This window comes from Cyprinus carpio, chromosome A5 (genome assembly GCF_018340385.1).
Source record: "Cyprinus carpio isolate SPL01 chromosome A5, ASM1834038v1, whole genome shotgun sequence".
NCBI classification, from domain to species: domain Eukaryota; kingdom Metazoa; phylum Chordata; class Actinopteri; order Cypriniformes; family Cyprinidae; genus Cyprinus; species Cyprinus carpio.
The window spans coordinates 16,982,401-17,009,831 of NC_056576.1; the positions used below are offsets into that span (position 1 = coordinate 16,982,401).

Here is a 27,431-nt window from a genome sequence, read left to right on the forward strand (position 1 = left end):
TTATTGCATAGCCTTTGGCTTTTTTTGACTGAATGGTGCATCAAAAACGCTCTAGTTCACTGAAATGTCACATTAATTGATACCGGTGAGAGGTAATATCGGTGAGAGGTAAATATGCTGGTTTGCCTAACATGACATATGTAATATAGAAAATATGAGATTTATTTTACAGTTGATGTAGAAGCTGTAGGACTGCTGGCTTACGAAGACAAACAAGCATCAGGTTGCAAGATGCCCCAGGGTTTGTCCATTCACTGACCTGTACTCCAGTTTGGATTACTTCTGCTCAAAATGTCAAAACAAACAGATTCAGAGCAACTCCTCCTCTCGTGTCTGTTTAATGTGAGAGGTGGATTATGCAATGATAATTAATTTTATGTGGTTTAAAAAATTATACTTTCCATGCAGCAGACTGTTAAACCAATGGCTGTAGATAGGAATGAATATTCCCTACTACAGTACATTATTCCTACCTACTCCGTCCACATATTTCAGAAAGTCCTGGAAGATTAAAATAGATTTAGTCAGTTGTTCTTTGCTTTGATCGTGGCTATGCGCGCTGTCACTGTGCTATATCCTCATGAGAGTAGAGTGGTGCCAAAATACTGAGGATAAACATTATTGTGGCATATTTCATATATTCTTGAATAATGAATGTGGGCACAGCATGTTAATGTAGGCTGCGGAATTTTGTTCATTGTGGTAAACCCATTAAATATTATATGTAATACATAACACATACAATCACACTCTGTAGAGAATATTCAAATCACAAATAGTAAATACAATATGTGCTTGCTATTTAACCAAATATTCAGCAGTGCACTCACATAGAAAAATGTATAGTGCAATCAGTGTGAAATTTCACTTATAGAAGAAGTTAACTATAGAAGAGAATCGGCTGACCTTTGCTCTTAATATTGTAGCGAATCCTCATATATGATTTTCTGTTTCTGAAAAGCTTACCCCTTCTAGTACTCTTTTATTGAATAATTATGAAGATATTGATTTTCTGATACTTTAAAACTTTAGTCTTTCTTACAAAAGCAGGGTAGAGAGAGAACAGTGAGCATGAGCTAATCAGTCCAGACGTTTTTTTATTTTTTGATACTTATTTTATTTGCACACTGGAGTATAGCAGTTATACATTTTTTTTAAACATATCTTTGTTTGAATTTTTTTTTTTTTTTTTTTTTTAAAAAATTATTGTTGTGTTATTCATAAAGAGCATTTTTTGTTGTGATTTTAATATCCTAAAGCTTTAGAAATAATGCATGTTTGCATACAACAGTGTCAAAGATGTGCTTCCTCTTGAGCCTCACAAGTACTTCAGGCTGCAGAATTTAATTTATTCCTGCCGCGTTGTGGGTTTTCACCACACTGATTCCAATTATATGATCAAATATTAGCTTGATGGACACAACGGTCCATATGGAAGCATATTTTTTCTATGTATTGATACTTATGAATCTATAGAGAATTTGTATATCTGCTTAATGCGTTACACGCTTCATAACGAGTTTCACAAAGCAGTTCACAGTCATGTTTCACAGTAAAACTGGACTTCAGACACTTTGCTGAACCCATCCCAACATACTATTTTCAAGGAAAGACCACCAAAGACCACCAAACGATATACAGTAATCTATATCGATATACAGTGATCTAATATGCCTATTATTGGTCAGTATGCTTTTAAAAGCCCACAGAAAAAGACAACTGACTTGTATTATAAATTACCACTTTTGCTGGTAACCATTTAACTAGTCCACAGAGCAAAAGCTTGACAACAAACAATGGAAATAGCATCTAGTGTTATTATTACACACAGACAAAATATAATACTGCTCATATATTATAATGACATGATGAAATATATATAATGCGAGGAAAGGTCCCCAGTGTGGTAGCAAACAGATGCTAGCTACCAGCTCACACAATGATACAGAAATTATTACAGAGAATTTCAAGCAAGGTTTAACATTAAGCTCAAAAGATCCTGTAATAATATCTGCTTCATTACATCTACGCCACTCTTTATCATAAACGGGTTCCTTTCATTCGTTTGAAGTTTTGTCTTTAAACTTTCATGATAAACAAGGTCGGATCTGCTACATTTAGCCCCTGGCTGGACAGACCCCATATTATATGCTGATATTCTCATCCAAAAAAGAATGATTTTTGTATAAAAGATTAAAAACGTAAATTAATAAATAAAGTAGTGAAAAAAGATCCAAAGTATGTGCCCAAATCAACCTGGACCACTTTAGTAGAGTGTTTTGAAAATGGCAGTGAAGGGAGAGAATCGCATATTAAGAAACAAAGTGTACAGCAAAGTGCAACAATGATCAAAATGTGCCAAACTTTCACCTACTCTATTATTTATAGCAACACAATTTCTACCCTCACCTACTTTTTCAAATCTAAATATACAAAGAAGTCAAAGATATGTTCTGTGTTTGCTCTTTTCAAACGAGAAAACGAGATAAGCTACATATATATTAGGTGGAGGTAGAAAGACATATATTACATGTTAACTTGTATGAAACTTAATTATATCTATATCATAAAAGTGAAAAACTAATTCAGTATTATTTTCTCTTGTTAAGACTGAATGATGACCTAATGTGGAGAAACACAAGTCTGAATACTGTATATATTTACACATTTCACAAAAAAACTTTTTAGATATGTGCAAAAAATTGTAAAAAGTGAAGCACTTTGTGTGTGTGTGTGTGTTGGTCTAGTGTGAACTGTGTGGCAGTGAATTTGTTCCAGTGTGGTTGAATCTGGCACAGTGTCCATGAAAGTTTTATATCCAGCGTGCATATGCTGAGACGGGGTCGATTTTGCTCAAATGACGGTGCTGAAGATGTTGTTTTAAGCGGCCTGTTTCAGAGCCCACCACCTCCTGCTTTTCCAGTCTCTCTCTCTTTCTTTCTGCCTGTCAAATTCTCTTTCTCTTTCCACTTTCACACCACTGTGCTCACAGAGGGGTCTGACAGGTTGAGCTGGCCGGTAATGTCCGTAGGATATGGCTATAGATAAGGAGGAAACAGAAAAAGGGAAAAGTAAGAGCATATATACTTGCATAATCCTAAATATATACCTCCCGTGACCGGTATTTAGTTCACGTTGTTATGATGGAGGCAATCTCTCCACCCACTGCAAGCCATGTTTATCTGTCATCTAGAATAATATGGCTATGTTTTAAAAACAGACAGGCCTCCTTGGACTGTCGCAAGATAAATAGAGTGAACAAGGTCACGGATTCATTACTGTGCAATTGCTTCCTTAAAGGATCATTGCTCACGCTTACAGTCCTAAATGAATATGCTTCCTTAAACAGATACCATATATCACATGCAAAAATGTCTGCACAAGAAACCTGTAATGGCACAAACGAGAATGCTCTGTCTCCCGGCCCATGGCTAATAATTTACCTGACCTAGAAGTATTGTCGCCATAGTAACTGTCCAAATGAAATATGACAGTCGGTCCTGATATGCAGCACAAGGTGCAGGTCATTCCAGTTCGACACAGGTTTCACCCTCAATTTCTCAGTGATTCTATAGTATTATTATACTGAAAGGTTTATTTATTGTGATACTCTCCACATAGAAAATAATACACTCATCCATATCGTCCTTCAAACCTTGGATGATTTTCTTTCTTCTGTGAAACACAAAAGAAGATAATTTGAAGAATGTCCCAGTGTCTTTTTTGTCAATGCAATGAAAGTCAACTGGATGTTTTGGACACAGGTGACGTTCGATGAAATGGACAAAAGCATTGTTCAAAATATCTAAGTGTGTGTTCGGCAGAAGAAATAAAATCATACGGGTTATGTAAAGTAAAGGTTACTGAGGCATAGTAAATTATAAGATTTTACATTTTGGATGAACTGTCACTTCAATTCACTATAACTGTCTAAAATCACGTTTACGGGATATAGTTTTGAATATATATCAAATGGAGTGGCTTTAGTGGGTGTTGTGAAACTCTCACTCATAACAACGTTCTCTATGGCGTTCCAAGTCAATTCTGACTTCTGGGTCATAACCACAGCTCCCCCTGTCTACAAACAGGGGAACAGTTTTAGAGCTCTATTCTACAACAACCAAGGGTCATGCCGGTAGAGGAAGAGAAAGGCAGTGTGGCATGTGGTGTGGACACCGACATTCAAAACGCCATTCAAATCCATTTATAAAAAACACTGATAGAAAAGAAAAGGATGATTAGGACTGTGATGGGTAAACATCAGTTCAAAAAGACATTTTGGCACGGTTTAGCTAGTAGACTTTGTATTTTTAATCTGCTCCTATTCTGTTTTCATCTTTGGAAAATGTATTTTTTAAATCATCTTCATCATCAGGTTTTAATAACACATTTTGCACCCACACCTTTGTAAATTATTTAAACCAAACCATCTCACCGAGGGAGAACCCAACTGAAATGTGAGCTACATGGATTTGGATATTTCTTTGTAAACCATCAACCAAATGAGCTGCCAATCAGAATAATTTTTCAAGTTGAGGGTGTATGAAACAAAGCCCCAGGTCAATCATTGCCATACCCAGAAAATGCCTAGCGAGTAACTGAATAAGAATTCACTCTAAACCAATTAAAGTAATGCAATGAAATAGTCTGTGTTTGTGCTTGCACATTTGTTTGTATTGAATCCTCAGAGCCGGTAGCTGGTTTGAGAGCTACATCTTATTAAACCTGTGCAAGCAAAGAAACACAGTTAGGAGGTGTTTGTGTGAAACTCATTTGGGAATCCAGCTCTGAGAGTTCAATACATTGTAAACATAAACATAAACGTAAACCCAAAACCCATCTGAGCAGCGTTTCCTGAAAATGAAAAATAGTTGTTTATTATCATCATTATTATTATTATCATTATTATTATTCATAGAACTGCAAAGAAAACATAGGATGGTTAAAAATAAACACAGGGATCTTGTTAGTGCAGGCCTGTCGGGGAAACAGCCCAGGTTGTTTTAGCATCACTCGTCTTTGGGTGTTAACGGAGATACCGTACATCGCGGGAGGCATACAGTGTGACTTTGTGACAGCAACCACAAAAAAAATGGGACAATAAAAGGAGGATGAGTTACATGGAAATAATTGTTACAGGACCGAGCGGTGAGTGGAGAGACACACGAGTACACATAAAGAAAGGATAAAAGAAAAGAGCATAAAGTAAAGTCACATCCAGGTTAGGCGCGGGAGAAAGACCAGCACAGGCGCTAAGAAGGAGAAGCTCACCCCCTCCTGCAAGGGCAAACCCACAAGCCCCCCAAAAATCTGCTCCTCGTTTCCCTCTCCACACTTTCCCTGGCAGCTAGATCCCTGTTTGGGCTTTCCCAAAAGATGTCTGGATGGAGTATAGATGGCTGACTGACAGACATGTGGCCATGACTGTAACTCCATGCGTGAGGGTGAAGATAGTCTGAGATGAGACGTTTGTTTTGGAGAGGAGAGATGAGATGACAGGAGAAAGGAAGAAAGTGAAAGAAACAGTGCAGGCCGAGGTGGAGGAGGAGGAAGAGAAAGAGGAAAAGAGCGAGAAGATAGTAGTACAGGCAGGGCGTCATTTTCTTAATCTTCTTACCGTGTCTTTGGACGACCTACGTCTCTTGATGTTGGAGGCCAGGTTGGTACTGATGGACCTAAAAGAGGCTTTCTTTTTGGGGTCGGGTTCTGCTCTACCACTTTTCCTATCCTAAAATAAATATACAGTATATGTGGAACAATTATTCCTGCTCTCTGGAAGAGCGTGTTTGGTTTCCAACCATCACCACCCACCTTGACTACTAAAGCTACCGAATGCTACTACCCTGCTAATTTTAGTGCTTATTACAATTAACATGTTATCTCCTGTCCACTCTCCATCTCGGCTGTGAGTCAGAATGGTGCTTTCACACACCTACAGCACTCTACAAGGAAAGAGGACACTGGCATAGACTGGGTGCGAATGTGTACATAAAGTCTTACTTCCACTCTTTTACAATCCTGACATTCTAGAGAGGGGAGAAGGAGGACTGCTGTGGATCCTGTGATCAGACCACACTCATCCACAGTTCTGCAACTCCGTAAATGGAAAGCCAAAGCATTAGCAAAAGAAAAAAGCAAAAAGAACGCAATCGGATGGGGAAAAAAACAGGCTCCGTTTTTAAAGTGAGAAGATGTTCTTGTGTTTTCAAGGAAAATGAGCAACTCATCAATAAACAGTTGAAACTTAACACAGTTCCTTAGCATTATACCCTGGTGAAGGTATAATGGGCTTATGAAGGAATGAGGAAGGGATGTGCGGGCTCATAAGAGGAGACGAGAGTGTTGAGAAGGGGGTTGGTGAATTCAACCAGAAGACATGCAGTACATATAGAACCAAAAAGGGAATGCAAAATGAATGACATGACAGTTGACCTTGGCTGGCACCGTCACTCCCTCATTGACTAGCACACTTGGACCATTTGTCTTATCCCTTACAGTGAGCGACTCAAAATATGAAAAATCTGCAACTGCACTTTCCTTTTCAGCAAAGTATGAATAATTCTACCACAAACAGGTTAGTAAACCTGTTTACGCCAATGGTGTATAAGAGTTTCCACAATAAGATTTTTTTAAACACATGCACAATTTGTATTCATGTTGGTTGGATCACATGACTTGGACAAATCTTTTTGCATATAAATAATCAGAAGCAGTTAAAAAAAAAATCTAAAATGAATAGTAGACAATTATGCAAAATTATCAAAGGTCTTTTTTAATAACTGTTCTCCAAAAATAAACTTTAATCCAAAGTCATCCAAAATGGTTCTGTAAAGTAAAGTGCATTAAACAGTTTTAAACAGTTTTTTGTAAGAGATTTTAAATTCTTTCAGCATTTGTGAATCACTAGGCACTGTCTGCCTCTTTCAAATTACATTGCAAAAGAAACAAGACACAAAAAATGCCCACATTACGATTTTCATCTGTTTTTACATAATGCATTCTGGTTTCTCCAGAAAAGGTGACCGTACAAGCTCCTTTAACCGCCAGTGCTTTCATGCATTGCATTTCAAAGCCCTGTGATGAGGTAGTGCCTCTAGAGTGGGCAGCTAGCCCATATCACATGGGCTCCTGATCTGCTCCTGGCTCGCTCTGGTTTGAAATGCAAATGCATCCAGGGCAGATCTGTCTGTTCATGCATTCGGGAAGCAGTTGTGTGTACGGCCTTTGCATACTTTGCATGTGAACCTGGAATAAGCGTGCCGGGTTTTGTATGGAATAATTAATTTTAGCTTTCAGGGAGGAATTATTCATCAGTGCACTTGGTTGCCATTAGCATTGGTTAAACATCCATATTTGCCTGTTTTGATGGGGATTACATGGAGGCTCATTTGCAATTAAATTATATAAGCATTATTTTTCTTTTATTCAATAAACAGTGGGAGGAAAATCCATAAAAAAGACTTTGTCCGTGGTGAAATATAATTTTTTTTGTTCATCTCAAATTATGAGCCTTCAACAATGCTGGACCTCTGACTTGAAGTGGGTGGCATACGAGGGCGTATTATCCATGCAACATTTTCTTGTGATTCAAGTAGGCGGTAATGCCTGAGGGATAAAACACTTAACTCTCTATAAAATGACTCTCTGATGTGTGAAGTCAATCAGATAGCTGTCGGCTTTGATACCGCACTGACAATTGATCCATTAGTTAAATTCAGTAGGTTTTGCCTTGTGGTGAAATATGTGCCTGCTAATAATGGGTTTAAAGTAACAAGGCCACGCTCAATGACTTGCTTCCCATTAGGAAAAGTAAACTTGCTCCAACAACGCACTAACTTTCACAGCAGTTCAGAGCTGTAGTCATGTGTTGTGCAAGCCAGCCAGGTCTCAAGTCTCAAACGGGCTGACCTTGTTACTTTCTGCCAACATCCAGACATCATGTTGGCCTCTGACCCATTGTGTATGGATACAGCTGGAGGCCAGCAGCGGACAGATACTGATCTGTATAGGGCATGAGGACGCTTTGATCCCCGCTAGAGCCCAGCAGGGACATTCAGCCGGCCTGCTCAGCATGCATCTTCCTAACTCCACAGCAGCATCACAGGCTCCTTTAAAGTGTGTGTGTGTGTATTTGTCAAGTTGCTCAATAAAAGCAATGCCACTGGCAGTAGTGAGGCTGCAGGAGCTGCTTTATCTGGCTGTGCAGTTAGACTGGATGGTAAGAGATGTGTCTTTGCATGGATCTGCATACAACCACTCTTATTATTATTATAAAGGAATTATTTTAGACTCTTGTGTGCTGTTGCATGGCCAAATGTCCAAATTCATGCATAGGCCTGTTATATTTTTTACCTCGAGGCATTTTTGTACTACTGAGAGGTTTTATTCATTTATTAGATATTCACAATCACACTGTATTATAAGCAGAGCATAACTGAGCATAATATTTATGCTTTATTTGTTTGATCTAAAGCAGGATTTTTTTTAAGCTTTTGCTGCCAAAGACCTATTTATACTATGTGAGAAAATGATTATGCATAATGTTTTAAAGACAACGTTGTTTCCTAAGATAAATTATTGGCTTTTATATTGCCCTTGTACTACAGCAAATTACATAAATAAAATGTGGAAAATATTTAATTTGTGGTAATTTCACTTGATATTGTTAATCTTCTGCTTTTGGCAATTACAAAACACATTTTAGAAAAGGTTTCTCTTCATGTTCATACACTTAAAAAAATTACTCTTTTTGTAGAAGGTTTATATTAATGTTTGTACAATTAAAAAAATTACTCTAATAGTAGAAAGAAAAAAAAAACACCCTGTCAACATAAAATGATCGTATAAAAATCAATTATTTCATTTTGCATACATCATGTATTCTTAAAAATATCCCACTTGTCACGATCACCGGCTGTGCCCCAGTTGTCCACTTGTCGAACTACATGTCCCATAATCCTTTGCCCAGTCTCCTCAGCACTCATTGTTTGCACCTGTGTCTCATTAGCCTTGTTAACTCACCCTATAAAACTCTTTTATGGCTGCATTTACTCTGCTTGGTTGAAGTAACCAATTCTGATTTTTTTTCTTCCCATGTGGCACAGCTCGAATATGGCCCACGAACATGTAAGCAGGAAAAAAAGAACATGGATTCTGATATTTGCAGATCAGTTTTAGGCCTCATTCATATGTGGAAATAAATCTGATATGAATCAGATACGTGCATCTGCACCTGCCGTGTAAGTGGACAGACCGGATATTCCCCCGCTAATGCAAGTTGTATGTCAAATGGTTTTGAAACATCTTTCTATACATATATATATTACAAATGAAACCTCTCTAGTTGACTAGAAGAGTATTATTTTTTCTTTGTGTTAAATAATAGCCGATCTGGCACATACTGAGTGCTCGTTGCTGCTGTTATCAGTGAAGGTAGTTTGTGCACAGATGAGCGCTTCAATCTATTGCTAACTGTTGTGGAGACTCTCTATTCATCTGCCTTTCAATACAAAGTATGCTTTGTTAATAGTGTATGCAGAGTTTGGTCTTTTAATATCACTGTCTAATGCACTGAGCCACGTCAAGTTAAGCCTGTATAGTGTAAATGCAGATTTCGGATATGGGTCACTTTTTAAAGAAGGTGTAAGCGGGTTGTCAAAAAAATCAGATATAGTCAAAAAATCTGATTTGGGCATGCAGATCTGCAGTGTTAATGCAGCCTATGTGTCTGCACAGCATTTCTAAGCCTTGTTTCCTGATCTGAAAGGAAGCTCATTGTAAACTTTTTACCCCATATCCCTTGTGCAACAAATTCGTGATAGCGTGTTCAGCATTCATTAATATTGACAAACGCGTTAGTTCACTGCACCATTTGCTGCTCAGTTTAACTGCCTTATTTGGCTATTCTTTTTGAGTTTGCTCTTTTGGTGATGTGTTAATTTGTGCCTCATCAGTGACCTTTAAGTTGCATCATTAATGAATGCAGGCGTGTGACTAGAAGAAATCTATGAGGCTTCTTTGTACTTTGGCAGAAACCACTGGACTGTTTTTTGGCTCTAATAGTTTCCCATAAGAGTTTGGGGGGATGGGAGGCAGCTGTACCTGTAAGTTCTTCCTCCAGACGTTAACTGCTGCAAAAGCCAGCTGCATCTGCTTCCTGCGCGCATCCTTGTGTCGTTTGTATGCAATCTCAATGAAGATGAGGAAGATCCCGGCAACGATACCACCAGCCACCAACATAAACACCCCTGTATGAAGAAAAATACAGAGAGATTTTTATTAAGGTCTGTTCACATTGACAGAAATTAATTTTCAAAGATTCTTTATTGTTTGGCAACATGAGCTTCAGTGACAATTGGTGATATGACAAAGTTGGTTTTAATAAATCCAAATGAGCAGAGACATGATGTGGCTGCTACTTATCTGCCGCCTGATAAAGCTGGATGCTACAGTTAAGTAAAACCCCTACTAGCAACCAATAGCACAGAGACTCAACAAACTTGAGGGATTTGATCGGGGTCAGTGTCAATTACTCTTTAGAAAGCAAAAGGGATCCTATGAGAGGTGGATCATACCTGCCATATTCTCGAAAGTGAGTGTGGCTGGTGCATTGCTTCTGGAGTCACACTCCTGATAACGGACCCAGGTTTTATCCAAGTCCTCCATAAAGCCATTCTCATGGGAACTATTAGTTCAGAGACCCAACACATCAGTCAAACAGTCCATTATCCCAGAAATAGAAACAGTTGACAGATTGTGGTAAGCCGAGGGCTTAGCTGAAAGGAACAGAACAAAGCAAAAAACAAACAAAAGTATATCTGGATATTGCAGTTAGTCTTGATTGAGATTACCTGAGGATGGCCAGTGAGACATTTTGTTTCCATGGGCTGTCTTTGCGCATCCCAATACCGAATCCAGAGCGGAAAAACAGCTCGCCTGTGGTGACCAGGTCACATTTCTGCGAGGCCTCAAACTCCAACACTGCTGAATCCCATATAAACGCGTGGAGTTTGCTATGGGTAGAAAAATAATTATACTGAAAATACTTCAATATGTCTCATATAATAAACTTTGCATTTTTGCAATTTAAAATTCTTTTTCTTTACAATACCATTCATGATTTTTAAATGTCTAGTATGCTCATCAAGGCTGCATAATTTGATACAGTAAAATCAGTAACACTATGAAATATTACAATTTCAAATAACTCTGAATGTCATATGATGTTGCTAAAAATAACATTATTTTGTGTATTTGGTGTAATGAAATGTGTTTAAGCACACTGTACATTATTGTTTTTCCTCTATGCCGCGCCTTTCTGAAACGTGTCATTTTTTAAAAAGCTCATGTGTCTGAAAAACGAGGTGTGCTCTGATTGGCCAGCTATCCAGTGCGTTGTGATTGGCCGAATACCTCAAGCGTGTGATGGAAATGTTACGCCCCTTAACATACTGTGATGCTTGTCCCGGTCAGAATACCGACGTGACAAGACGATATGTTTATGTGGAAAATAATGTGTTTTTTGAACCTTAAACCACATGAACACATTGCATTACACCAAATAATGTTCTTTTTAGCAACATCATATGCCCCATTTAAACAGAAATTTAAAAATGTCTTATTTTAGTATTTTATATTTTTAGTCCTTCTTTTGCTTTAATGACAGCAGCACACAAGCTGCATTAACTTTACAAGTTTGTGTGAAACCTGATGATTCATGTGATCCAGCATGATTTGAGAATGATCCAAAGAACATCTTGTGCTTCAGTGGAAGCAAGATCTGTCTGTACAAAGAGTCACAAGATAAATGACACAAATTGACTTATTTGATTAGTCACCTAGAAATAATTCAGAATCTTAAGTATTTATCCTACATTTCAGGTTACAACATTTCTTTGTTCTACATTTTACAGAATCCCAAACTTTGTTCATTTGCAGGTTTAAACGAGAAAAAAATTAAATCGCAGTGTTTTATTGTTTCAGATATCTGGATTAAAAATAAAAGAAAAAACTTTCAACACAACTTGCATCTTCTAAATGGAGATAAGTGGATCTAATTTCTGGAGATTATAGATTTCCAGATATTAAAAATCAGTAGGGAACACTGGCAGTCTGCCATCTGTTCCCATTTTAGCCTTGTAGTGAAGGTCCTTCTCTAAAATACAGCTCCCTACCCTGATTTGTATTCAACATCAGTAGTGTACTGAATCACTCTAACAGGGCTTTAGCCTCTCTCTGCTCTTCACACACTCACTGAGGGGAACAGAGCATTATACTGACTGGTCATTTAGTTTTCTGCTGCCCACTTCCTTGCATAAGTATCTATGCACAGCCTCTAAAGGGAGTGTTTGAATATTATGCTTTTTAAGATTGAATACAACAGCTCCCAATAAACCTGTTCTGGCATAACAAAAAAATGGTTGTAAAAGTATTATTAGTGGAAACTCTGATTGTTGACTGACTTGTCTCGCACAGCCTGGATGGCTTCAGCAGCGCTCTCATAGTTGTGCTTTTCCATGTGGCGGTACATGGTGCTTAGCTCAACTTGGCGCCGGAAGTAAATGTCCACAGAACTCTGCTTCACTGTGGCGTAGATGAACTTGTCTGATGGGTTTCGCAGCTGAAATACAAGGTAACAGTTTGGGACGGTCTAGATGAACTGTGATAAATGGGTGCTATGCAAGAAAAATTTATTCAAAACATGCTGAATTATTAAAGTTAACTGGTGTTTGGGGTCTGCAAATCAAAAATATAGACTTTTTTGTCTCTGCAATTACATGAAATATTTTTGAGAGGAAAATGGCTGTGGGAATAGAGGCAAACCAAGGAAAGCATGACCTAAAAATGTTCACTGAAGTCATACTTCTGTGCACCTACAACTGTAAGTTTGACACAATTGTAAATTTATCAATAAATATCTCATTATATATTAGAAAATATCATTAAATATACATCTTTTTTTCTAAATCTCTTTTTCACGTTTACATCGAGTCCTTTGTAAACTTTCAGCCCATATGACAGCACTGACATAGGTTGTTACAATGAAACATGACAAATAAAAATAACCTTTGCGAACAAATGACCCGTAATTATGTGTCCTCGCCGTGCTTAACTATATGTGGTGTTTTTATAGCGTGTGAAATCTCGGAGCATGGTAATTTAGAGTCTTATTTGATATTCTGTTGTATAACATGCTTCATATTTAGCACTCACCCTAGGGTCGTTGATGCCGGTAATGCGCTCCTCAGGCCGATCCAGCACTAGGAAGGCTGCCAAATTGGCAGTATAAGATGCAACTATAATCATAGCAAAACCAGCCCACACCATACCTAAAATCCTTGCTGAAAAGCTCCGAGGGGCACCTGTGAATGTAAGCAGAGAGGTGAGAGCGATTAAGAAAATTATGCTTACTGCAAAAACAATCAAACACATAGTCAGCAATATTTCCACCTCACAGCGCCAACAGACCGAATAATAATCTTATTCCTAATGTCTACCTTCTCCAATGCCGGAGTTCAGAAGTACACCCCAGGAGAACCACATAGCAGAGGATAAGGTGAGGGCATCTTCTTCTTCCTCTTCACTATTTACTTTAAACCTTCCAAACGGGCTGCACAACAAAGGGTCAGAGACAGATGCTTTTAAACTGCATCCAGAAAATGTTGAAAATGTTGATCTTCAGCAGACTTTCTTAATATCAAGCTTCATTCTCACATCTGTGTGTTCAGTCATTCCTACATCTATCCATGGATGAGTTTTAAAGGGATAGTTCACCCAAAAATTAAAAACTAGAATGTTGACTCTTCATTGTATTTTTTTATTGTACAGGCAAAATATTTTCAAAATATTTTCTTTTGTGTCCCAAAGAACAAAACATTATACAGCTTTAGAATTACATAAGGGTGAGCAAATGATGACAGACAGTACATTTTTGGATAAACTATCCCATTAAGGTGTCAACAAATATTGTCCTTTACCTGAAACGGTCTAATAGGTAGAGCATCACCGCCACAACATGGACCGATAGACCCACCAGTAACCACAGAGTGCTCTGAAAAGGCTGCATGAACGAGTCCAGTGTACTGCGTGGTATTTCCTGCAAAACAACACAGCTTTATCCAATCCAACAAACACCACCCACATAGCCACATGCATCACCATATGGAGCATCAAATGGAGTCTACATCTACACTGATCAGAGGTGTATTAATAGATTTCACTGTACTCCAGAGTCAATTGATTTATCACAGCATTTTCTCAGTAAAGCGATAAGCCCACTTCAGGGAATTCAATTAAATCAAGAAAATGTAATACTCTTTCCGTCCCAGAAAATCATGTTCTCAGAGGATTTTTCCAAAAATTAATTACATTTCAGATACTTTATTTGAAACTTGAAGTTGAAAACTCAACTGAAACTGACCCCAAATCTTCCATTTTTTTCCTTCATTGGTCTCAGAGAATAATGCAGTTTGAAAGGGATAGTTCATCCAAAAAAGAAAATTCAACTTTATATTATTGCAAACCTGTATGACTTTTTTTTATTATGTGGAAAAGAAAACAAGATATTTTAAAGAACCGTTTTTGCCCATACATTGAAAGTTAGTGGGATCTAGAACAACACTGGATGCCATTGATTTTCATTGCATGTATTGTATGGATGCAAATATCAAATTTTTGAACAAACTGTCCCTTTAAAGTCTGTACATTAAAATTATGATCTGTAGGTCATCTGAGGCTCACCTTTTTGACAAGTATTGTGAGCCCCTGGTACTTGAACGGTTTCGAGAACTCTATATACTGGGCTCGTTCATTGTTGATTGTAAGTGGAGCCACAATCATGTCTGCCAAGCCACTCAGGAGCTCTCCCATCATCCCATTCCACTCCTTCTTGTTGCTGTTATTTACCTGGTGTCAGGGAGATAACGTTAAGCAATTTGTCGTGCCTAAATGCACTTTACTTTATGTATATTTCAGCAGATTCTTAACAGCATCTGTGAAGAAAGACTTGGAAATGCGCAGACAAGCCCAGTTGCATGACCTTGGAAAAGACATGCAAAGCTTCAGGCAGGTGAAGAATCAATAAAGTTATCATATTACTCACACGCTCCTGAGTGCCAAATTTGCCATCAGCCACTAGATGCACTTCATAGGTGAAGTTCATTGTCATTGCAAGTTTGATCAAAAGGTCAACGCAGAACCCATAGCAACACTGAGGCACTATGGGGCGACCTATAGTTACACAAGCCAGTCAGTCAGATCTGCACAAAGCACTTTAGTCCAACAAACTGTATATAATATAATACATAATGTCTACCTGGAATGGTCTCATTGGGGCCAGTGCAGATCACTTTTTTGATCAGGACTCCATTTACAGTGTACTCTTCCTTACATGTTCCATCTCGTAGTGTTGGTTTCACATAGACAAAGGGCTCTTGATGAATGGTGACAATCTACCAAAGGAACAAGAGAACTAAATGTCAATGTAATGTTCTTCTTATTTATTTATTATTATTTTAGAACAAAAAGAAAAATGATGCATAAAAATCCTTGCAATGAAGTACCTTCAATCTTGTTGACATTTGATACCCCTTTGGCTTTTCAGTCTCTCCTCCTGGCCAAATAATCTTCCTCTGAGTGTTCATTACAACCTAGAACAAAATATTTTGTCATCAGTAACGTTCATTCATTTCCATTACTATAAATTCTTTTACTTTTGGGATATTGTAAAAACAATTTCATAAATTTTTTTTTTTTTTTTTTTTGCAGATAATAAAAAAATATAGAGAAAGAGAGAGAGAGAGATGTTTTCACTGCATTTGTAGGCTCTTTTATGCTAATTTGTAAGCATCATTTAAAATAATCTGTATAAATGTTGTTCTTTCAATGTTTTCAGTGTTTACTCAATCACTTTTAAAACTTAATCTTGGTTAAATATTAACTTTGTAGAAATGTTACAATTTCGACATATACTAATAACTTGTTAAAAAGTCAGTTTGTATAATTGAATTAACAGCTACAGTACTTCAAATTAATTATGAACTATATTATGCAAAGAAAACTGCATCCTTTCTAAACTGTAAGCACGTATGTAAGCTATAGGCTTCAATGTCCTTGCAGTTGTTTCTATTTGGGTCAAACTACACGTAGATTGCAAGATCATAAAAATACAATTCGTACATGAGACAAAGATTACCCTATGGCAGTGCACTATGCATCTGTTCATGATTCTAATCAATTTACTTTAAAAATTATTGTCTTGGAAACAGTGACTGGATCCATTAGAAAGGGTGATAGACTACAAAGAATTTACACAAGGAAGGTGTTTTTTTATATATATATATTTCAGCTAAAAGCTCAAATTTTTCCTTGGTTGAATGATGAATTCAGACTTGACTTCATTTTTGTCAAATTATTACTAATATGATTATTGTCTTTTTTTGTATTTATTTATTCATTTATTTTCATTTTTAATTATTATTATTTCTTATGTTATTATATGTTGTACTTGTTAACAAGGCTACAGGTCCCCCTGTAATGGTTGTTTTGGATTCTCCCAACTTTGCTGACTAATTATACCTACTACACCTGTTATTTATTTTACACCTGACACACTCTGAGAAAGGCTGAAGGCCAAAATGCATCAGTGTGCAGTGTTTTAGTCATTTTTAATGTTTCTATTATGATAAGCCATAATGTGAAGTCTTTTTAACATTTTTGGACCAGAAGAAGTGCCTTGGATTCCTTTCAATAATGATGAACTATAGTATATTTATAAATGAACATTTCCGGTGATGAATAAATGCTGTTCATTGATGATTCATGATACTTAAATACTGTAACCTTAATGTGAAGTGTTACAATAAAATTATAGTATGCAACTGTCCAAACTGTTAAAATAGCAAATTTTTGCACTGAGCAGAAGGACAGCTTATTAAAAAGACAGAGCCGATTTCATACTTGTGAGCCATTGTAGACGCCCACTTGCACCAGCCGGGTTTTCTGGTAGTTCAGAATGCTATAGTGGGCGAACCTCCTGTCTCCGTCATCATTAAACTCCACGCGGCCTGTCAGGCCATCTGGATACTTGGATGACATCAGCACTCTAATACACCAGAGTGGGGTTTTAGAAAAGGCACAAAATGCTCATTTAAACAAAAATGGAAGACATTGACGATGACTGGAAGTAATGGAAGTTTACCAGAAATTCAGAGATGGGAGATGCAGGTATGTCTTAGAAAAAGACATGACGACTAACTAGGGAAGAGTTAGGGAATGTCGAGTGAGTGGGGTGGAGTCAGATGGCACGTATAATGTGCAGGCACAGACATAGGAGAACAGAAATGACACCTGTAAGGGTCTCAAATTGGGTCTCAAATGCAAATAGGTGCCACCAGATTTCACAAGGCCAATGTAATCAACAACTTAACAGGCTTGATGTGTCCTTGCACTCGTTTATTACTCTGTTTGAGGAGTCGAGGCATGGTTTCAGAAGCCAAAAGCTAATGATTTCTGTGTTTGTGGTGTGAAAGCTTCCACTCTTGTCAGTGCCAGACCAGTGGTTATGTATGATAATGCATGACAGCAAATGGATGGTTGATTGGAAAGCTAGCGAATGCTAGCCAGCGCTCATCCCTGGCCTCACCGTTTGAAGAGTGGGCCAGTCTTCCAGATGTTTGTATTGCCAACACAGCCTCGAGGAGGCTCTGTGATATTCTCCTTCTCAAAGAGCTCCTGAATGGACTGGGCCACCACAGCCACGGCATCGTAGATGTGCGCAGACTCGTTCTTGCCATTGATAAGCTGAAGGCCGAGCAAGCCTGCCCAGTTGACAACATTACATGGTGTTGGCCAGTGCCTCACAATACGACTCTCACTTCAAGAGCATGTCAAAGCATACTCGTAATAAAGAAATGCACACATTGCCAGAGAGAGAAACAAACGTGCATTGCATATGAGCGATAAATGGTCTCAAAACAGACAGAAGGACTGTGAAAGTCATGGGGGGTTAGGACAGGGTCAGCACTGAGCAGAATGGCATGAAGTTGAACATGGATGTGTATAAAGAAGCCGGGAACAAAGAAATGCGGTTTTCGCTTACCATCGTATCCACACCTCAATGTGGAGGTAGCAATGCACCACTTATAAATAAACTCATGACAGCCAAACCTTAAAAATGTATGCACATTCAAACCAATAGGGATTACCACAACTCTCAATTGCATCATTTGTTGTCTACTGAAAGAAAGGACAAACACTCAAAAATGAAACAAATTAAACATTAGACATAAAGCACAGTACAATGAGTAAAGAATCACTGTGTTTAAAACCTTTAAACATGGAGATGTTTAAACGTTTAAACACGCAATACAGCACAGACACTGATTCGCCGATGGGGATTGCAAATTGTAATCGTATAAAAAGCTTAAAAGGCAAACATGTTTAGTTTTTTAAAAAGCCTGTGAGAGAGAGACAGAGAGAGAGAACGAGTGGATGAGAATGGACAGGATTAAATGTACATACCGTCTGGGGCTTCACTCAGTGCTTTACCAGACATCTCCCTTTCTCCAACCAGCCACACATAACCAGAGCCTGTCATATTGAGCTGGCGTGCCGCTTTGTAAATGGCTGTGGCTTCGTCTTCACTGTGATTGGGTAAATATTGGTAGTAAGACACTGGAGTAATTGGAGTAAACACTTCCAATTTTAATGTTATGAGCAAGATTATCAGAGTATTAACTATTCAACACATTTCTTAGTTTATTTTTTTAAATTAATTTATTTTTTTGTCAAATATGTTTGTATTCACCAGCAAGAGTCTAAAACACATTTTGCCTTGTTATGCAGAATGCCTCAGATTTCCCCTAAATCTGTCTGCTTAATCTGTGTGGGCCTGATTATGAGTGACTCATGAAGGGCAGAGAAACTGTTTGACATTTTGAGGCAATCTCTTGTTAACAAATTAGATGTTGGCTCATTTAATCAGAAAACGCCTTATGATGTGTTTGTACTGAGGCTGGACATCATTTTAGCTTCATTTGCTATTCTTTTTCATATTTTAATGTATAAATTCACTGAACTTGATTTGAAAATGCACTTTTCAGATATATACGCAGTGCACCTAGTATATCTTTTAAATTCTTCTTTTAAACAGATAGGATAGCATTCTAAGTTAGGATGTTTCTATAATACAGTCCCAGGATAGAACACTTTATTTCTCAGAATGCACTACCTGAATTTCTTTTACTTGCAATTTAGTAAATCAATCCAATCAAAATCCTATCATTCTAATCCATTTTAATTCTAAATCAGTTCCAATTTCTTCTGAGATGTGACCAATTCAATTCAAATTCATAATGTTTTAAATAGCAGCACAACATTTTTTTTAGAATTTTTAGAATTCTCCAACCCAGCCTTTACCATTTTTGCCTGCACTGGCCACATGTATTATTCAGTAACCTTAACGATTAGGAGTGATGGGTTAAACAGTGGAGATGAACTCACCTTGCAGAGAGGATGATAACTCGGGCCTCTAGCTCTTTGGCTTCCTGGAGCAGAGCAGTCAGATTTGTGTCTTGGCTGAACAGGAGCACTTTCTCTGCCTGGGATTAGGACACAACATTAGTCAAGTAGTTGACTCATCCCCACCATGAACCATGCTCTTTGAGTGCTTGCATTTTTTTTTCTCGTTTCTCTCTCTTTTTTTCTTTTTTTTTTTTGGAGGGGGGTGGGGGGTTGAAAAAAAATGAAGTAAAAAAAGTTAATCTGCTTAATATTCTGCTTAAATGAAAAAAAAAAAACTTAAGTAAGCTTGGAGCAGGTAAAAAGTTCTGCATTTTCACATGCAAACTCAAGGGAATCAAGATTCCAAGGAAAAACGTGCATGTTAGAGGAAGAGGGAGAAGAAGACTGATGCAACCGGAAAGCAAAAAACAGGTGAAGGAAGGTGGTGGTGGTGGTGGTGGCTTCTTTCCCAACCAGAAACAAAGCAAAAAAAAAAAAAAAAGGAAGAAATGCTGCAGAAAGGTGGGAGTAACATCTGGATAGTGCCTGTCCCACACGACCAGATCTCCACGCACTGTGTCAAAAGAATAGACTTGCAATCTTGCTGGCTTCAATACATGCATTCCTTTACACAAAAATAAAAAAGTGAGAGGTGGGGGAGCGAGTTTTTGTATACGCTTTAACAGAAAAAATAACCCATTCTCGATTGAAATCATAAAAAGAATCCAAACAAATAAATAGACGTGCTGGCAGGATAAGGATCTCTGTAATCGGTTTGTTGATTGTTTGACTGCTTTCTAGTGGCTACTTTCAGATAACTTTTGGGCGGCGTGCATTGACCATGCAAATATACCTTGGGTCCTCGCTTGTTGTCAAAGGACAGTTGGTCGAGGTTTTCATAGTTCCTGTTTTTACTCTGATGAATAATGTGCACAGAGAAAATATGCAGACACAGAATATTATAAACAGTTATAAATGGTGCGCAGTAAAGCATTCCAACAAATCTCCACTTTTCTGCTTCAAATTGGGAAACTCTAATCCTGGGGCTTGCAAAAACATCAACAAAAACTACATGGAAAACTACATATGACCTGAACCTGTACGCTATTATTACGAAGACTTATCCTCCTTTAATTCTCTTCATAATATTTCATTTTAATGTAACTTTTTCACTTGCATTTAATTAATACACTTGCCCTGAGTGTGCTCCTTGTTTTAGCACAATTAATAATAAATCCTAATGTCTTTTGAACTCTATTTCGTTATAATAATGAATTGCTGTTTGTTAATTGTGCAGTACATTCAAGTGCAACCTAATACCATCCATCAATTTAAATTTTTATTCACCAATCTAACGTAAAAGAACATCAGCTACAGTACATACAAGTTGCTGCCACAAGACATATCTGTCTAGACATATGAACAGACATGTCTTGTGGCAATATTGAAATATATACTGTATATATATATATATATATATATATATATATATATATATATATATATATATCCAACCGTGTGGACAACATGCAGGCAAAGTTTTGTTGTAATAAGAGACACAACCGAAAGACTTTCATTAGCCCTTCTGCTGACTCCCAAACCAATCTGAGATTGTGCACATAAAAACAGCTGGCCTCAAGGCTGCCATTACTGAAAATGACATTGCAGGTGTCCTAAAAATACAGTGCCATGCTAATGGATTCAGATCCTGAAGAATTGTCTCTTTTTACTGAATTACAAATCATTATTCTGTTCTAATTTACATAATGCATATGTAACTTTTCACTATAATCAAACATATCTGTACAAATGCAAAAGTTGAAGAGATTTAATGCTCACATGGTGCATAACCTCCTTTATCTCCACATTTGTTGTGAAATACTTTCTTACATAATGTGCAATATTGAACAGCACAAAGCTGCACACAGAGCACACTCAATAAATCAGTCACAGTCTGTTGCTGGGAAGAAATTCTCACAGAATCCCAGAAACTCAAAGCAACCAAATTCTCTTGCCGTTGATTTTTTGCACAGCCCCAGGCTAAGTCCCTCATTTTGCTCCTGTTGTGGATAGACAAATCTGACTATGGTAAAAAGCAATGTGAGATGAGTAGAAAAGTACAAAGTTTTGCAGATAAACCACTTAAGACGCTGCTGATGCCTCTGGCATAAATAATGTTAGCCAATGGAAAGAAATGTGTTTACACAACAGAAAAAAGGAAACGTTTAACATATATAGAGGACCTCTGAGGTTTTGATTACAGGAACACACGCTGACTTACACACGCACACTCATTTACATGCTGGGCCGTGTGAGTCGGCAGTCCACGCATCTCACCTTCGTCTCCCTCTCCTCCAGCAGGGTTTCTAGTCTTTTTTGTGCCGCTCTGCCCTCGTGGTCATCACTCACAATCAGGATGATGTGATTCCACTGGAACTCACGCATCATGTCAAACCACACTTGGGCTTGGTGGGAATAGGGTGGCACCGTGCGCAGGAAGGAGAGGTGGATGCTCTAGATGGACGGTTGGGGGGAAAGAGCTAGTGAATCTCAAAGGCCCGAGGCAATTTCAGTTCATTAGGATTTAATCACTTTAACTGTAAGTACTTTAGAGAAGGATCCAAACACTACTTCTAAGCGTGCCAAAGATGCCATAAGGCAAAGAGTATAAGTGAATCTAAAAGAGTCAATTCATCATAATGCTATATGCAGTATTTATGAAAGGTTTTAATTCAAGGTCTAAAAAATGACCACACTGGAACTGAAAACAAATAAACATTTATCAAATTATTCTGCTTTTTACGAGGAGTAGAAAACATCATGGAGGTGGACCATCATGTAAAAACATATTTTCAGGGCTTCGCTATACACTACAGTATATCCTGCAGAAAAGGTTTTCACACTTCAAAACGCCAAGCCAACCATACATAAAATGTGACTGAAGAAAAGGACAGATGACATCTGCAGTGAAGCGCAAGTAGAATTTCTGTCTGAAATATACTGAGTCATAAACCAGCTGCTGGTGGTCTCCCACACTCACCTTATCGGAGTAGATGGACATGCGGGTGGTGAGGCCCACTACAGGGATACGGTAAAAACCAGCTGTGTAGGACACTGGAGTGGGAGTCAGATGGTCATTGGACTGGGGTGGGTGGCTCACCAAGATCGCATACACCTGAAGGCATGAGGAACATAGTGAGAAGACAAATCTTGCATTGTAACTTGATTTGAATTTGTCACAAACACTTCTAACTACATTGTAAAAGTCCTCTTCAATCCTGGTATTTTGGTAGCCTACCTGTACTATATTGCATATTTTAAAATGAATCAATTAATCAGGACATCCCTAATGAATTAATGACACAACGTATATACACACTTTACCCCATATTAAAACCTTAATCTCTGATTTACTTAATGGAACTTGTATCTTTATCGTTTCTCTCTGCAGAGCTTGCTTTGCTAATTTATCCACTTCTTCATTTCCCCTTATTCCTATGTGTGCTGGGACCCATATAAAACTGATTGATGTATCATTTTGAACAATTCTTGAATGTATTTGTAGGATACTAAAAAGAATATCTTGGTGACATGATTTAAAAGATTTCAAACTCTTTGAGACTGAAACTGAGTCAGAACAAATTAAAACATTCTCAGGTTTGTGTTCCTCAACCCACTGCAATGCCAAGAGCATTCCTATCATTTCTACAGTATAAACTGCCAAATGATTTGAAGTTCGCTTCACTCCACTGATCCACTTGCCATCACGGTCTTGAACTAAAAAAGCAGCCCCAGTTATTTGACGTTCTGGATCTTTTGAGCCATCTGTATACACTTGTATATGCCGGGGTATTGGACTCTGGTCTATATTGAAAATGAAGATGAAAAGTCAGCTTCTCTTTCTGTTTTTTTAACCTCCAACAAATGCAAATCTACTTGAGGTGTTACATAAACCCATGGTTCGTATTCTTGAATAATAACTGTTGGGCTCATCTTAATGTTATTTACTTGCATTTCTTCTGCATATATTTTACTACTCCACCCAAAACTTGTTCTACATCTTTCGTTTTCTTCCCAACACTTCTGTAAGACCATTTTTGTAGGATGTTTATCTTTATGCCCATAGAGGTTAGCCCAGTAATTGACCATTAATTGTTTCCTTCTAATTTCTAGTGTTATCTCTCCTACTAAGACTTGTAAAGCTGGAATGGGAGTAGTCTTTACTGCTCCACAACACTGTCTCATCGCTTGAGCTTGAATTTTACAAAGTTTTTCCAACAGGTTTTTTGAGGCAGAACCATATACCACACAACCATAATCAAACACAGACCATATCAGTGCTACATAGATCGTTTTTAATGAAGAAAAACGTGCCCCCCATTCCACTCCACTTACACATCTAATGATGTTTAACACCTTCTGACATTTCTCCACTATTTTATGTACAGTATATGTTCAGCCCAAGTAAGTTTTGCATCAAAATAAATACCTAAAAACTTAAATACTTTCACCCTTTCTAATGATTTCTCATACATCTTCAAACTTGCTTCTGGAATAACCTTCTTCCTAGAGAAAATTACTGTTTTACTTTTCTCCACTGAGAATTTCTAGCAATGGGACTATGCTCAAAGGCTGTTCTATAAAGTGAGGCAGTTCCAACTTTGCAAGGACAGTCTGGCGCTTCTGACTCACAGCCTGTAAGTAGTTTAATATTTAAATATGCCTCTGATGATTCAAACGCGAGTTTTGAGCAGTGTAGAGTAGTGCTTGTTGTTTGTTTTTTCTCTGATCACAAATGCAGACATGGTTTTATGTTTACGTGGCATGCTATGCAACACATAAAACACAGTATAAGTCATTATGATCAGTAATTATGTCCCCACTGGATGCAACAAATGTCTCGTTTGTAATGGGTTTTTATTGTTTTTGTCTCGTCACGCCGGGAGACGGCATCACAGTATCTTAAGGGGCGTAACATTTCCGTCACAAGCTTGAGGTATTCGGCCAATTAAAATGCACTGGATAGCTGGCCAATCAGTGTACACCTCGCTTTTCAGAACGATGAGCTTTGTAAAAATCAATGCGTTTAAGAAAGGCGGGGCATAGAGGAGCAACAATAATGTACAGTATGTGGAAAATAATGTGAAACACATTGCATTACACCAAACACACAAAATAATGTTCTTTTTAGCAACATCATATGACCCCTTAAATATATATATATATATATATATATATATATATATATATATATATATATATATATATATATGAAATTGTTTTGCCTTATATGTTAAGGTAACTTGCAGTTAACGTCAGTGATTTTTACTGTAGTATTTGTATTTCTTTTCCACTGAAATGGCCAATATTTCCCCAATGTAAAGGGTTGTACACAACTGTACAAACTGTATCAGTTTGAAACTTTTTATTTGTGATTGATGCATTTCTAAAACGTAAAGCAATTATTTAACCTTGCTGGAGAAGCCAGCTGACAGTACAATGTAAAGTGCTGATCTAACATCAGCAGTTTGCATGTTGTCATGAACAGCGTGCGCACGCTTAATGTGTGTGCGCGTGCCAGCCTGGACGGGTGTGATTTGGATGGTAATCCGTGTTACAGCGTTGAAGCCCATATTCTCTGCCTCCACGGCCGTGTAATACTTTGCTAGAGCTTTCCTCGCAGAACAAAGGAGCTGTTATATACGAGGCTGGCGCCATATTGGCCTCGTTTTACGTTTTTCATTAAAATAGAGACGGAGGGCCAGCTGTGGTGCCATGGCGCCTCAATAAAGGGTGAATGACGTTACTTTAAACGTTTTACTTATGTTTAAATTTGTATTTATATGACTCCACATGAATCACAGGTTGACTTGTATACTTTGTGCTTTGCATTATTTCAGCCTCTGTTGATGTAGGCTAACCTCTGAGCACAGCATTACAGCCTTCCCAGCCGGCAATGCGCGGCTGCTGGATGCTCACTCATCGGTAAGGTCAAAATGGACCTCGGCTCCTGTTGAATGTTTTCTTGCGTGCAACGTGCTCTAAAGTCGAGATTCGCAACAGCGTTTGACTTTGCAGAATACAAAGTTACAATGACTAAATTTGGCTGAAAATGTCTTTCCGTGAATGAATTCACGTTTATGATTCAGACTTTTAAATATTTTGTAAGCGAAATAGCGTATATACAGCTACAGCCTTCGCGTTTACCAGAAACACTTAAATCTAAATCTAAAAATGATAGGCTATATTATAATATTGATAGGATTTATTTAGTATATAAAAAAGATTTAATTGTTATTTAATTAAATTTAATGGTTGATTTATTTATATTATAGCTTGATTTAAATATCTTATACATGATATTTAAAATGGGCTAATAATATAGGCTACTTTAAAATATAAAATTCAAATTCACAGGAGAGTCACCTGGAACGATAACCTAATATGATAGATAGATAGATAGATAGATAGATAGATAGATAGATAGATAGATAGATAGATAGATAGATAGATAGATAGATTTCTCTATGCAAGAACTAAGTATAAAATAACTAGGCTATCAAAAATTCAGAGACTTGGTGACTTCGCACTCCAAAATAAGTCAATATAAATGGTCGAGTTTTTAACGATAGCCTATAATGCAAATATAATATAATCATGATTAAGATAGAAAGATATATGTTGTTTCTTTAAAGTACTGAGAGCATTGTGTGACATCGCACTTCAAATCTAATTTATTTATTCTAAGATTTTATTACAACGTGTATTTTCAAAATGCGTTTTTCTGACTATTCGTATGAGTTGAGGAGACTGGTTCGCGAGTGTTACCTGGTTAGAGATGAGATCCTCACATACGGAGAGTGCCATCTGGATGGCGTTTGGCTTATGGGTGACTGAAATAGCATTCATCTTGAACTTCTCTTTGCCGTATATGTTGTTGGCTTGGGTGACAGCGTCTTTGAACACTTGTTCGTATCTCTTCTGGCTCAGTACAGCCCCGATATTCACAGTCTTGGGTTCGCATCCGCCTCTCGCGCAGGAGCACGAGATGAGGAAGGCGAACAGAACCAGACGCATTTTGCCCTGGATGGCAGAGGAGTCAAGCTGAGTGCCCCGTGGAGGATGCGTGTCGATGTCCGTTGATTAGACAGATCCGCTGTCACTGCGTCCTCTCCAGCAGCACTGGAATGCGATCACCTCAGTCTACTCCGCAGAGGAATGGGCTTCACTCATTGAATCCGCTCTTGAAACCCGTTCATATTCAAGAACTATGTCAACACGCCTTTGTGGAAAATGATGCTCGCTCCTGTTGATAGTCGCCTCACACATGCACTGTCTCTCTCTCTCAGGTGAAGGTGGAAAAATCAGTATTGCAGTAATGCTGTAGTCATCTGCGTTCACTTCTCCCGCTCTTGCCGTGATTGAATCGTAGTCAAGGTTTTGTCAAGGGTGACCTGATGCTCTGTGAGAGACGCTGTCCTTGGTGCTGAGAACTGTGCTCGCGCACTGATGCGCGCACTCGCAGATTACGCCTGATATCACGGAGCTGTCACGCTCGAATAAACTTCAAAAACATTTGCGTAAATGCGTGGAAAATCTCAGGTCCTCACAGTACCGTGTGAATAAAATAACTGGACAGATTTTCTTAGGTTGATGTGTAGCCTAAGTCACACGAGACCAGTAAGATGTACGTATTAGTTTCGTGTTATTTGGCAGATTAAAAATTAGATTCAAAAAACGATAATTTCGATAATTTCGTGTATTTCTTTAGTTCATCACTTGTCCAGAATTTTCTCACACGAAAGCAACCAGACAAACTGGTTTAGGCTATTTAGAATCTTACCATTTATGCTTGTTAGTGACATTTAGATGTGTATCTTGGTTTCCTTTTTATATGACACATTACAAGTTAATGTAACGTTAGCCCTGCT

The 27,431-nt window shown here is 37.9% G+C and overlaps 1 protein-coding gene across 7 annotated transcripts; it reads right to left on the reverse strand.

The window, feature by feature from the left end:
- Positions 1–2,010: 2,010 nt before the first annotated feature.
- Positions 2,011–27,110, reverse strand: LOC122134587 (glutamate receptor ionotropic, NMDA 1). 7 transcript variants are annotated; one of them, XM_042755650.1, is made up of 22 exons: positions 26,329–27,110; positions 22,541–22,675; positions 21,838–22,014; positions 20,354–20,416; positions 19,501–19,598; positions 18,520–18,641; positions 17,642–17,816; positions 16,957–17,101; positions 15,561–15,647; positions 15,314–15,449; positions 15,101–15,228; positions 14,740–14,904; positions 13,977–14,095; positions 13,497–13,609; positions 13,213–13,361; positions 12,462–12,619; positions 11,707–11,783; positions 10,851–11,012; positions 10,575–10,684; positions 10,102–10,247; positions 5,618–5,728; positions 2,011–3,038 (listed from the first exon to the last, which is right to left on the reverse strand). In XM_042755650.1, the coding sequence occupies exons 1-22, from the start codon at positions 26,575–26,577 to the stop codon at positions 2,987–2,989; spliced, it is 2,877 nt and encodes a 958-aa protein (XP_042611584.1). In that variant the 5' UTR covers positions 26,578–27,110; the 3' UTR covers positions 2,011–2,986. The 7 variants fall into 7 exon arrangements, with proteins under 7 accessions (XP_042611584.1, XP_042611588.1, XP_042611585.1 ...); XM_042755654.1 differs by lacking the exon at positions 20,354–20,416 and having other exon boundaries at positions 26,329–27,109; XM_042755651.1 differs by lacking the exon at positions 11,707–11,783 and having other exon boundaries at positions 26,329–27,109.
- Positions 27,111–27,431: the final 321 nt, after the last annotated feature.

Excerpts from the sequence above, each read along its gene's own strand:
- LOC122134587 (XM_042755650.1), bottom strand. The coding sequence starts at position 26,577 with ATGCGTCTGGTTCTGTTCGCCTTCCTCATCTCGTGCTCCTGCGCGAGA. Across the intron at positions 17,102-17,641 it reads ACTGGCCCACTCTTCAAACG|AGTGCTGATGTCATCCAAGT; the intron begins GTGAGGCCAGGG and ends CTGGTGTATTAG. Across the intron at positions 15,229-15,313 it reads CCCCAATGAGACCATTCCAG|GTCGCCCCATAGTGCCTCAG; the intron begins GTAGACATTATG and ends GTGTAACTATAG.